This window comes from Hemiscyllium ocellatum, chromosome 39, assembly GCF_020745735.1.
Source record: "Hemiscyllium ocellatum isolate sHemOce1 chromosome 39, sHemOce1.pat.X.cur, whole genome shotgun sequence".
NCBI classification, from domain to species: domain Eukaryota; kingdom Metazoa; phylum Chordata; class Chondrichthyes; order Orectolobiformes; family Hemiscylliidae; genus Hemiscyllium; species Hemiscyllium ocellatum.
In genome coordinates, this window is record NC_083439.1 from 30,352,727 (window position 1) to 30,366,722 (window position 13,996).

The window sequence follows — 13,996 nt, forward strand, 5'->3', positions numbered from 1 at the left end:
GGTTGGTGCCTGAAGAGCTTATGCTCAAAACGTCGACTGTCCTGCTCCTCAGATGCTGCTTTTCCAGCACACGTTTTGACTCCGTATTTCCAGCACTTCCTATTTTGTTTATGTATTTTGACATCAACCCTGACTTGGTAAACATCCAAAAAGGTATTTTCACAGAAGAATTATCAAACATAACTAGTCAGCAGCAATTGAGAAATACTGTGAAAACAGACAAACTAAGTGGGTGATTCTAAAGGAATAGCTAAGGGAGAAAAAAAAAGGTGACACAAAACAGGAAGAGTAGGCCATTCAGCCCTTCCAGCCAGGTCCACCATTCAACATGATCATGGCTGATCATCCACCTCTGTCCCTGTTCCCCTTTTCTTTTCCATATCCCTTCGGTCCCAAGGCATCCAATTCCTCTTGAAAACATTAAATGTTCTGGCCTCAACTGCTTTCCGTAGCAAAGAATTCCAAATGTTCTCTGGTTGGAAAAAATTCTCATCTCAGTGATGAATGGCCTACCCAATTCTCAGACTGCCAGCCTTACTCCCCTGATAATTGGAAATATCCTTACTTTGTTTGCACTGTCTAGTCCTGCTAGAGCTTTTAGAATAGAAATTTGTCACATGTAATTTTACATTTAAAATACAGTGAAGTCCTACAAGTCACCCCACCACAGCAATCCAATATCATCACATAGCCCAGTTCTGTCATCCCAGGAACCAGTCTGGCAAACCCTCACTGTATTCTCTCCAGAGAGCTAAGGAGGGAAGTCAATAACTTTGCTGAATGCAGTGGAGGAGCACTGAAAACTTGGGGACGAGAGACATTTTGATAGAACATTCAAAATAACCCATGATTGTACTTTACTACTCTTCTTTCTGATCAGATTTTATTTTAGGAAAAAAAACAAAAAAAGTGGTAAATTACTCAGAGACCTTTCTAAAAAAATTGTATGAATTGGTCAACACAGTAGGGGCATTGACTCCTACGCACTGTCAGGCAACCACCTCCACATCGCATTGTTAAACCTTCACGATGTCAATTGTACCAGCACTTCGAGTGATGGATTAGCTGCGGTGCAGTCAGATTGTGTTGGGGGATGGCAAATAGGGCAAAGTACACAATAGCACAAAAAAAAAGCAGAATACCATTCCATTTTATTTTAAAAGAACATTTTACATACATATTTAGCTGTCTCCCTTAAAAAGATTTAAAATCCTTCAAATAAAATATAACCTACTGAAGCATCTGTATCTGATTTGTGGAAATCTCATTCTCTTCTGTTAGTTTGTGGATAGTTTCCTTTGCCCTGTTGAAGAGATCGAATTGTTAAAACAAAGTGTTAAGTGGTGTCTTGTTACTGCAACATTGGAACTCAGCAACAGTGTGTGAATAAGGCCAAAATATCCACCCCTCAGGTCTTCGGTTATGCTGTTGCATGACACTGCAGGACACATGCAACACACACCACCCTGGTGAAAATTTCAGAAGGCATCAGACTCCCAGGCCCTACGATTACTATTCTTAACCAGTCACTAAATAAAATGATCAAGTTTAATTTCTGTCAGGAATCACATCCCTGCCGTTCTCAATGCATTTGAACAGCACTGAGCTGCTGACATGATTCCTGCAAAACAAAAGCATTCGTTCTTCTGGCAGGTCACTCAAACGACAATCATTTTCAAAATTCACATTAAAAACACAAATATTCAAAACAAGGATCGCCAGTTACAAAAGACCGGTGGAAGCATTTTATAATGCTCTGATCTTACATCACTTAAAGGGGAACCTTTTCAACACAAGTTAGGTAAACAACATGAAAATTTTGTTCATGGAGCTACAATGAAGGGTCAGTGCAGTACAATTCCTTGGATTATTCGTTGAAAAGAAAAAAGTAGCCAAAAGAAAAGGCAGCATCAAGACTTGTAACCTATAGTCTTGCCAGAGATGTAGGTCTTAGCGAACATCTTAAATATGCGAGGGATACAGGTGATAGTAAGTTTGAAACGGAAACACAGAGCTTCAGGCCGAAGCAGTTGCCAACAATATAGAGTGATGAAAACTGGGGGCATGTTAGGAGACTCGAAACGAGACAATACAACTTGGCCACAGCATCTGGGAGTGAAAGTCGTCAGCATTTCAGTGGAGAGCAGAATTGGAGATGGTTACCGGAGGTAAATATCAGGATAAGAATATCAATCTGAGACAGACAATTTGGTCAGAGGCCCAAAACAAATCAACAGCTACAGGGTAACAAATAAACAGGAAAATTCAAGCATTTGAATAAATGCATAATTATGTAGGAGAATTAAGTGCCTTCTTAATTTAAAACAAAAGAGCTGGAACTTTACAATCAGAACAGATAATTCCATCAGCTACAACAACAAAAGGTCAAATAGGCAGATCATTATATTGGACAAAACATTCCGAGTGTGGTACGGGTCTTGTGCTGCCCAAGAAAGTAATAAGACTGCTGTGCTGCCTTGTTGAAGGAAGGGCAGCTGGATTTTGGGCCATTAGGCAAGCTTTCCTCTTGGCACAGGGCTCCATGGGATGATGGCCTGTCAACTGAAAGCTGCTGGCAAATCAAGAGGCCACCATTTGCAGAAATTGGCCATGCCATGGAGGACATGGCTGCTGGTCATACTGTGCCTCGAGAGCCCCAGGATGCCACAGCAATCAGAACAATGGTAGGTGTTGTCAGTCAAGTGCAGGGAATCATGGGTTTTGGGGGGTGGGGTGGGGTGGGGCGGGGCGGGTCTTGTGGGGCAGGAAAACCATCAGGATTGAAAATAAAGGATATGGTGATGTTAGTACATCCCATTAAATGTAAAAAGTACTGCAGGTTAAGGGTTGACCACCCTCACCCCACACAAGTGGCAGGCAGCCGACATGGGCTCTTCCTTTTGTGTTGCCCCCATTACATGTCCTACTTGGAGGAGAGATTTGCCAGGCAGGAAGAATAGTTATCCGCTATGTTTGTTGATGGACCATCCAGGAGTCTTCAGTAAAGACAGGGTGGGGAGGGCAGGACACGATCAAGTATTTATTGCAGTGTAATCCTCCCACACTTCATACAGGTTCAGAAGACTCCCTCCATTACAGTGTAAACCTCATTTGTTTAGTTGAAGGAATATTCATTTACCGTTCCTGATCAAGCAGACGATCAGCAAGCTCATTTTTACATTTGTCCAGTCCAGCTTCAAGGACGGAAATCTCAGTCTGACTCTGAAGCAGGGAACTTCTCAAATACTCATTCTCCTGCAAAATAAACGTTACATAATGTAACACAAACCTCGAATACCAAACAACACAGCTGATAGTTACAGATTCCAATCCCAGACCAACCACTTGAGCACATAGACCCTGAAATGTCAGCCTGAGTGATAGTGATGTTTTTGAGGAGATCATCCAGTCTTCTCTCCCAGTTGGAGACAGAAACACACACATCATTCAAAAGAAAGTGAAAGCAATACTCAGATTTCATTTATCCCTCAGACATCATTAAACAGGTTAACTGATCATAGGCACATCACTATTTGTAGGAGCATGGCAACTTTGACTGTCACATTTCCTCTATTAGAGTATTGACCACAGTTCTAAAGCACTCTGTTGCTGTATTGTTATTTGAGACACCTGGAACACACAAAAGACAGTCCATAAAATGACGACAGTTTTTCGTAGCGTAGAACTGTATCGGAAGATATTTAAATGTGGGATGATTTGAACTCAAAGCAAGAGAGTGTATATCACAGAGATATATAATGATTAACTCTGCATCAGCATTAATTTTAAACACAAATTCTAATACTCCACTGCTTTTAGAGGTCCAGATGTAGGATTTATCCAGCAATGGAATTATAGCATTTAATTAACCAGAATACTCAGATTTCAAACAGGGTAATAATGTAGATAATAATAATAATAATGTAGAATGTAAGTTGGTTCCATATATTGGGATCACTAAAGACGATAAACGTTTTATGGTGCAGATATATGCCATTTGGCCACTGTTGCTACGCTGGCTCAAAACCTTTTTTCCAGCTTAATCCCACTTTCCAGCATTCGGTCTGTGACCACGTAGCACTTCACAAACTGCTTTATTAGACTGAAAGGTGGCAGTGTTGATTCCCCTATACTGGAAAGGTTAATGAAATTCCATTCATAGATCCAAGGTTATGAAGATTTCTTGGAGACGTTGGATAAACGAGAATGTAAACCAACATGCACAAATTGTTTTGGGGAGGGGGTTTGTGTAACACAAAAGAAATCTCTAATGGTAACTGAGCAATAACTACTGCAGCTGATGGGAGAATCATAATTCAGAACAGGCCCTTCGGCCCATTAGGTTTGCAACAACCAAACAAAAAAGCCATCTCCTGTCTACAATGAACTCACTGTCCAGCACTCCACCCAAAGCCTGGAATGCTGTGACATTTCAGATGCTCATCCATGTACTGTTTCTTTCAAAAAAAAAGGCTGAAAAACTTCTGCCTCTAATCTCCCAGGCAACGCATTCCAGACCCCCAATACCGTCTGTGTATGTTTAGGGGTGGGGAGCTTCTCCTCAAATTCCCTCTAAATCACCTGCCATTCAACTTATGCCCCTTTGTTACCGACCTTTCGGGTATTTCCTATCCACCCTGGCTATACCCCCCCAGTCTTACACACCTCAGAGAACTCGTGTGTTGTAGTGGCAGAGTCCCTAACTCTGATCCTGGAGGCTTAGATGCAAGTCCCTCTTCCTCCTCTAGAAATGTGGAGTAACAATCACTGAACAGGGAGATTCAACAATACCTACACCTCACATCAGATCCTTCTTAACCTTCTCTAAAGGAAATAGCTCAAGCCTTTCTTCATAGCTATTTTGCTCCATTCCCTGCAACATCCTCTGTACTTGCTCCAGTACAGTCACATCCTTAATATCTATCCATACATCAGTGTGGATGTTAAAATATATTTATCCAAATAATCATAGTCTACGATCCAATTAAATTGGACATCTTTGTATAGCATTGCAAGAACTGTGCCTTTGTGACAGCACTGCAGGCATAGTGAGCATCATTGGACATGCAATTTGGGATAGATCACCATATCTCACTTGGGTAGCAGAGTTAACTAATTCCAAAAGATCTCAAAAAAAGTTTGCTACTGTCCATGACATCTTTAGTGCAACCTCAATTGTTTTGTTTAGAACCACAGAAAATGCAATTTGGGCTTTGAGGAACATAAATCGCACTTTGAGCCTAGGATTCGGTTATTTATCTGCAATGCCTGTAAAACTGAAAAGTTGCACTGAAATTATTATACCTTTGATCTGGGGGCAAAGCTGACATTTAAATCTGACTCACACAGCACAGTATGAAGCTCATCGTGCTTGAGTTAGTCTTTTGAAAAAGCTATCCAATTAATTTCACTCAATGACTGTTCCCTTAACTGTGCAGATCTTTACTCGAGTCTAAATCCAACTCCCTTTTGAAAGTTCATTAATGAATCTACTTCCCTCAACCTTTCAGTTAGTGCATTCCTGATCACAACACTGAGCAAAAGTCAATTCTTCCAATCTCTCCTCTGATAGAGTCACCAAATGTAACAAATTTGGAACAACAGCTCCATTCAGCTTCACTGCTAATGTCAAGTGGGGATATGCCAAATTTATTTTGGATTGTCGGTTTATTTGGGCTCATCGCCAACTGCAAGCTCTGTGCATTTGTCCCAGCAAATATTGGTTTTAATCTTTCAATAGTGTGAAACTGTTCCTTTGGGGACCACAACAACAGGCTGATCTCAAAACACGCTTTCTTCCACTAATCATTATTCAAGGTCTTTCAGAAGCAAGAAACTGTAGAAATACAAAAAGGTCGCCAAGGCAACAGAGCTTCAATGCTGGCACAGCAAGGAGTGAATAGTGTCTAATTTCCATCTTCTCAGGAGAATAAGAAAAGCTCCACGTACACAAGAGATCATGGTTTGGATTATACTAGCTTTAAAAATAAAGCCATAATGGTTGTAGCACTTGCGCACACACATACCCGGGTTAATTCATCCAACTGCTCTTTTAATGCAGAGACGTCCCCTTTGGAATTCGAATTCCACAGCTCTTCATTAAGCTGGAAAAAAACAACAACAATCAACTTTAATGCATTAGTGAGGCTGTCGAGCAGAAGTCTGAATATTTGCGCAGAACATTAAAATGTAAATATTGGTTTAAGATACTGTGTCAAGTATTTCTACTGTGTGCACTCTTCCATTTAGACATCCCAGTGGTCACAACAGACTAAAACCCAAATGGGCATCAAGCCCAGCATTCCTGTGCTGGGTCCTAGATGAAAAAAAGTTCATTAATCCAATTGCCCAGCTTTCTCCTCATTGCCCTGCAATTTTTTCCCCCTTCTAAGTCTATCTGCAATTCCCTTTTTGACACAGTCACTATGTGCTGTACATCTCTATGACTCTATGCTCCCACCTTTTCAAGCTTTATATTCCACATCACAACAATTGCATTAAAAAGAAATTAATTCTCAGTTCACCCTGGCTTTGTAGTAAATTGTTCCAAATCCACATTCTCTAGTTAACCCAGCCTCCCAGCAGTTGGCTAGTTTCTTATTTATTTACCACTTCAGTAGTCTTCTTTTGTTGTCTTTTTTTTTTAAGATGCCCCTTTGAGAGGTAAAGTCAACTCTAAAATACCCTGACATCCTTGTGTAGATTTTAAAATGAAAGTATTTGAGTAATTAGTAACTTTGAAATAGATCAGTTCAGTCTTAGTCTGAATTATACAATTTTCAGTCTTTTTTAGAAATGTGAACAAATGAGAGATTTTGTTTACCAGTTTTACATTGTTTATTTTACTGCAAAGCAACAATCCTTCCCCAGGAAGAAATCAGGCTAATCTGTAACCTAACCGTATTCTCTGGAACATAAATACCTTTCTCGTTCGGTCAATGATTGCCTGCAGATCCGTGACTTCACTTTCATGTCGTTTCTGCATTTCTGCCACTTTTGCCTCGAGTTTCGCCTGCTCCTGCAATGGATGAAACTTGAACACTGAGTTGTTTGTTTGTCAGAGTGAACAAGCAATCTTTGTTATATATATATATATAAAAAACACCCTGTTTTCAGCACACTGCACAAGTCTGTCAATTCAAGAGAACAGCCTATTAAGCTACAAAAGCCATTCAACAGTGTCTGCACAGTGATGCAGTGCACCCCTCAAAAGATCCATCTGTCCAGCTCTTCCTGCCTCCTAAAAAGGAGCATTTTTGACAAATATTTAAAATGGAATAATCGGCTTCTTTAAATCTACCTTTGCCCGTAAAGGGCAAATAATCAACTTCTCATTTCATGTAGTTACAAAGTAACAGATGAAATCTGAACTCAGGAGCAGCATTGCACAGAGAAACTGAGTAATTCCAACATTTACCAGGTTCAATGTCAGATTTCCAGCATCCAAGGGGACATAAATTTAAGGTGAAGGGTGAAAGGTAGTGGGGGGGGGGGGGGGGGGGGGGGGGGGGGGGGGGGGTAGGTTCTTTACCCAGAGAGTGGTGGGAGCATGGAATGCGCTGCCTGTGGGAGTGGCAAAGTCAGAATCATTGGTGACCTTTAAGCAGCAATTGGATAGGTACATAGATAGGTGCTTAAGCTAGGACAAATGTTCGGCACAACATCATGGGCCGAAGGGCCTGTTCTGTGCTGTACTGTTCTATGTTCTATCCACAGCACGTGTCCTACTTTAATGAAGCTCTGCTCTAGAACACTTTGATCCCTCAGATTGTGAAAGAGATGAGACAATCGTACGAGAGTCTGTCAGCTCAATCTATCCTCAGGAAGGAGGTCTTGTGGCAAAGTATTTAAAGGAAGCTGTGTGGCCCCTTTCTAACAAGATTCTAATCATTCAACTCAGGTTGGCCACATTTTGCAGGCCAGCAGGTGAAGGCGGGGGGGGGGGGGGGTGCCTGGATTCAGGTCCTGTCTGCCTTTATGGCACTACTTGTGAACTATAAGAGCAGAGGCATTCCTTCCTGGCCCAACATGAATCCAGTAACAAATTTCGCCCCCCACGCAACAACTGACCCCTACTCTGCCCAATCGCCATAATCCTCAAACCCCAATATCTTCCCCAATATCCCTCAAAACACAGCCCTGTGATCTCTCGCTCTCTCCCACAACCAGAAGTACCCTCAACCCACTAGAAATCTCCCTACCTGCTTCCTTGACACATCCTTCATAGGATGATAGAATCCTAGAATCCTTAGGAGTATGGTAGCGCACCTAACAGACCCACCCTATAGCCCTACATTTCCCATGGCCAACCCACCTACCCAGCACATCTTTGGACTGGAGGAGGAAACCAGAGCACCCAGAGAAAACCCACGTAGACATGGGGAGATTGTGTGGAGTTTGCACAGTCACCCGAAGGTTGAATCGAACCTGGGTCCCTGGTGCTACGAGGCAGCAGTGCTAACCACTGAGCTCCAGCCAAAGGGCTTACTGCCCAACAGCCCTTCATTCAGTCTGACACACCTGAACAGAAAGTCCAGCAAGGAAGCGCTAGCGTAGAAAGTGCAGAACCTTCAGAAAAACGTGTGCCTCCATGCTTTCTGTTCAAAAGGCCTCTTCCACAGCCGCACCCAAGATGTGCTGCCCTGTACATGAGGGTCTTTTGATTCAAGATCAATAGCATTGTAAGTCCAGCAAGCAACCCAAAGAATGCCCATTACATAGTCTGCATGCAGATATTGTGATTGCTTTTTAATAAGCAAGGTAAAAAAGGGAATATGGGGGAAAAAAAAAGGTAAGATCAAAAAGAATATGTCAAAAAGAAAGAGGATCGTCAGATCAGTTATGATCTTGTTGAATGGCAGAATAGATTTGATGGGCCAAATGGTCTTTTTCTGCTCTTCGGGTAGGTCACATAGTTGTGAACAATATCAGGTTCACTGGCGAATTTCTCGTGGTCAAGCAGCCCAATGGTGCTCATTGTAAACAATTCCCCAGAAGTGACCGTCACTCGAGGTATCAAAGGCTGTACATTGTGAAGTCTCGGATCATTGCAGACAGTCAAAAGAACAAATCACTCTAAATGGGCGGCATGGTGACTCCATGATTAATATTGCAGCCTCATAGCACCAGGGACCTGGGTTCGATTCCAGCCTTGGGCAACTGTCTGTGCTGAGTTTGCACATTTTTCCCCGTGTTTGTGTGGGCTTCTTCTGGGTGCTCCAGTCTCCTCCCACAATCCAAAGATGTGCAGGTCAGGTGGATTGGCCATGCTAAATTGTCCATAGTGTCAGAGGCAGATGGGTCTGAGTGGGATGCTCAGAGTCAGTGAGGACTTGTTTCCTCACTGTAGGCAATCTAATCTAAATCATACCACACTTTATTTGGAGCAGGAGGAGAATTGCCCCGAAGGGTTAAAGGATTTTTTTTAAAAATTGGAATTCAGGAGACATTTATACAACAACATTCCTGCACATTTTCCGCTTGGAGATTTTGAAGAATGCAGAGCAAAGGCATAATAATTATACCACACCCTGCTCCCCCCCACCACAATTATACAGTGGCATGGAATTCCCATCAATGCCTACGTGCAAATCTCACCTCCCCTCGGATTTTCTGCTCAAGTTTCAATGCCTGCTGTTGCATGTCCTCTTCCATTTCAGCCAGTCGCGCGTCAGCCATTGCCTCTGTCCTGCCGGAGATGATCAGGCAGTTCTTTTAACAACACATTCACTGGCAGGTTAAAGTGAACCATTCTCTCAGAAAAGTTATAGGAAGGATACTATTAAAGCTGGAGAGGGCTCAGAAGAGATTCACCTGGATGTTGCTGGGAATGGAGGGTTTGAGTTATAGGGAGAGGCTATGCCTATTTCATTGGAAAGTAGGTGGTTGAGGGATGATCTGATATAAATTTATAAAATCATGAGGGGTACAAATAAAAGGTGAATATGAAATGTTTGGAGGGATATGGACCTAGTGCAGGCATGTGGGATCGGTTTAGGTTGGGATTACGATTGTCTGTTTCCATGCTGTATGATTAAGTAGCATTTTGAAACAGGCCAACAGAGCTTTGTGGAGTTACACTGGGGTAACAATTAAATCATGGATATGAAAAGTTAACTCTTAGCTAGGGAAACTAACCAACTTATCCTCCAGTGCATTCTCAAAGAGACTTTCATCATTCCATTGCACCTTCAGTTTATAAAACAAAATGACTTTATATTGATTGAGCCTTTTGAGCTTCTTTAACATAAAATTCAATGAAAAGCTTGAATGTAGGTGATGACAGTCAAGGGAGGTCTCAATGCTATTGCAACTGTCTTCCACACTAGAAGCGAAAGAATAAATGCATTTGAGAAGTTAACAAATATGTACACCACACATACAGCTTATCTTACCTTCCAATGTGTAGTCATTCAATAGTGTGACACAGGAGGTCATAACAATGGTTACCTCCACCCTCCCACCACCCCCAACACTCATACCATAATCTTATGTGCTACTACACGCACTCTCCCAATCTTTCAAAAAGGCCAACTGATTAACATTGTACTGAGATGTTGCCAAATCCAAAATCATTAAGCTGTTTAAGTCTGAGTATTAATTACATCAGACTGGAATTTCACCCCTTTCTCCATTCAATTTATTTCCTTCTTGTTTGCGAACTATGCTATAATCTGCCTGATTAGCAATCTCTCTATTCAAGCCAGGGAAACTGTTCCCTCACTGGTTTTCCACACGTGATTCCTAGCAAACCATTGTAAAATTAGCAAGCTAACTTTGGCCTCCTACTCCTTCACCAAAACTACCAATTAAAACTAGCCACTATGACCCTAATTGGAGAACCTACAGCCAGACCATCACCCGTTTTCATGTCACATTGGTCTACACAAACAAACATTTTACTTTTGGCATGGGTGGGCTGGAGCACCAAGGATAGGGATCTTATGGCACCAAGACCTAGATTAATTTGTACTCACACGTGGTGTTCACCTGCTCCCCAGAGGCTAAGAAAATAATTCAAGCTCTAGATTTGCCAAACTTTGCCATGTCTCACTCACAGGTCTGTTGAAGACCGAACGGTACAAGTTCTGACCAAATAATATTCAACCTCCAATTTTCACTACAGAAACTTGATTTCTACATTCAAAGAAACCCATTGATCTGGTGAATAACTTTGGTAGGGGCCAGTGTAATGGGAAAGCTTTTAAAAAGCCTTCCTGTCAAAATGTACTTTTGGAACATTCCCAAACCTAAGTGATGTCAAATCTTTTAAATAAAAAAGGAGGTAACAAAACTTTGTTAACAGAAGAAAGCTAGTGCAAAAACACTCTTCATGGAAGACTTAAAGAGACTGCAAAGGGTGAGACAGAGCTGGATAAGGTAGTGACAGACGGAATACAGAGGAAACTCGATTATCCGAATTTTGGATTATCCAAAGATGATTTCAAGGGTCCCACGAAAACGTTTCAAAGAGATAAGTGTATGTGATTTACCTAGACTGAAGAAGAACATGTGAAAATGCTGGCAAGAAACAAAAGCAGCTCAAGCATCAGTGACTGGATAGTTTTTAGGTAACAGTTGTTATTCAGCCTTTTGCAAAAAGTAAACGTTTTACAGAACTGTATTCCCCTCACTTTACCAGGTCATTCATAGAAGAAAAGTGGCCAAGAACATAAATGCGTGGACAAGGCAATGCTTTCTATCGTGAGATGGAGTTCCCGGAAACTGACAAACGCTCTTGCAATCGTGAAAGCTGTTCAGGACCTTGCTTAATGATGTCTTCACCATTCCTTACTAAATGCTAACTACTGCTGCATTTTTAAAAATTTTTCTCACATTATCATTACTTTATTTTGTTCATTGTGTTCTCTTATACAAATCCTCCGGTACAGCACGACTTCCCTTGTTTAAGGTAAAAATCGATTATCTGAGTAATCAGATATCCAAATGAAATAGTGCCAGCCCATCTCGTTTGGATAATCAAGGTCCCTCTACATAAAGAGAAAAGACAAATTATCCACATTGGTCAGAAGAATGGGGAGGTAAAATATCTTGGAAAGATTAGCCAGTCTTCAGCAGGATTTTATAAGCCCTTGTAGAAGAACCAAAGTCAGTGTGTACAGGAAGTGATTGAGAAAGTAAATAGCATGTTGGCCTTTGTTGCAAAGAGGTCAGTACAAGGGTAAGGAAGTGCTCCACTATTTTAATCAACATGGCAGCAACACTATTTAGAATTTGCCTCCTTAACCAAGAAAGCTATATTTGCCATAGCTGAGGTACAAAGGTTCACTGGATTATTTTCATTCTATGAATCATTGTCCAGTGAAGGGGAAAACAGAGGAAAGGGCTTACCTTCTCCGGTGATTAGTAACAAAAAGGGACGTTGTCTTATTAAGCTGCATAAAATTCAAAGAGGGCTTGACTTGGTTGAGGCAGAGAGGATACTTCCCTGGACTGGAAAGTTTAGAATTAGGGGCTATCGCCCCAAGATAAAGGATTGGCAATTGAGGACAACTGAAATGGGGTGTCTAAAACTCTAAGCAAATTAAGGGTTGGGGGGAGACAAGACAGAGCAAGGGGTTGGAGAAGTCTGATAAAACAATTAAAATGAAGTTGATATCACAAGTACAGCCAGCAGCTCAAGAGGCTGTATACAGACTACTGCTGCTCTTAATTGTTATGCTTTCTGAATTCCTTTGAACCCTAAAAGAATGGTTAATTACACAACTAAGTTGTGAAGAGATGATTCATACATTGTCAGAAGAATAATCATCTCAAAAACAGGCTTCTGAAAATGACATTTCATATTAAGCAGATTGCTTATATTTTACATACAATGTCTGTATTTCAACAAAACTACACTTGTACATTTACAGTGCATTACTGAGAGGGTGCAGAATCCATTAAATCTTTTCATCATTTTATGTTCTGTCAGTTGGATTTTTTGTTTGCAAGTTCCACATTGTGTATAAGCTGTACAGGGTCTAGCTGCTCTCTCAGCTTCAAGGCTTTTCTTATAAAAGAACAAATCACACTAAATTACTTTGATATGGCCATCTGTAGCACTTTTTCCCCACAAGTTTAGAATGTACTGTCTCAGAAAGAACAGTGTAGAACCATACACCAGGTTCAATGAGCAGTGGTTTATAAAAAAAAATTGAAATGATTTTGTCTCTGCTGAAAAGACAACATTCTTATCTTCCATTCATGGATTAATACAATAAGTAGTTACAACAATACTTCAGTTCTATACGTTCTTCCAGTAGGTTAACGGTAAGTCTGTCTTAAGCTGAGCAAATGGAAGGAAAAGAAGAATTGGAGAGCTACAAAAAAGAAAAAGTAATCTTTCCAAAAATGCGTAAAACGTTTTGTTTCACTCCTAATGTGATTGTGATTTAGATTTTACATCGAGAAAAACAGGATACTACATACACAGAAATATGGTGAAGCCAAGGTGCAGGCTCAACACCCAGGGAACAGAATCCAACCTGCTCCTATACTTTTTACTCATTGATTTGTCTAATTTTAATTCTGTAGGTCCAAGAGATTTTGACAGAATCGTCTTCGCTCACCACCACCTTCAAGAGCAGTTAGGGATTTGCAAAAAGCGGCTGGCTTGTCAATCCCATCTCAAATGAATAGGAAATAACTCTTGACACTTTTGCTGTATAGATAAATTTTAAATTGTTCCATTAGGATTTCAGAGGTTTCTGAGGGTCAAGGGAATCAAGAAAGAAAGCAGGAGAATGGGGATAAGAAACTTAATCAGCCATGATTGAATAGTGGAGCAGACTCAATGGGCTGAATGCACTATTTTCTGCTACTATGTCTTAAATCAATTACAGATGTACACTTAATATTGAATTCATTAACAAGTGAATTCATTAATATGGGGTTAGAAGATTACAAAACCTGCCACTTTGATGAATAAATATTAAAAATCAAGACACCAATAGCTGAAACTTGAATGAGCGCATTAATTTACGTTTTACATCTC

General features: G+C 40.9%; 1 protein-coding gene across 3 annotated transcripts in view; it reads right to left on the bottom strand.

Annotated features, from left to right (window-relative positions):
* rasef2 (RAS and EF-hand domain containing 2) overlaps positions 1–13,996 on the bottom strand; it is an 87,694-nt gene that overhangs the window by 19,821 nt on the left and 53,877 nt on the right. For all 3 annotated transcript variants that reach the window (XM_060853048.1, XM_060853047.1, XM_060853049.1), the window contains exons 3-7: positions 9,598–9,688; positions 6,923–7,018; positions 6,027–6,104; positions 3,140–3,255; positions 1,235–1,303 (exon numbers count right to left, since the gene is read on the bottom strand). In XM_060853048.1, the coding sequence (XP_060709031.1) occupies positions 1,235–1,303; positions 3,140–3,255; positions 6,027–6,104; positions 6,923–7,018; positions 9,598–9,688 (450 nt within the window). The remainder of the gene's footprint in view (positions 1–1,234; positions 1,304–3,139; positions 3,256–6,026; positions 6,105–6,922; positions 7,019–9,597; positions 9,689–13,996) is intronic.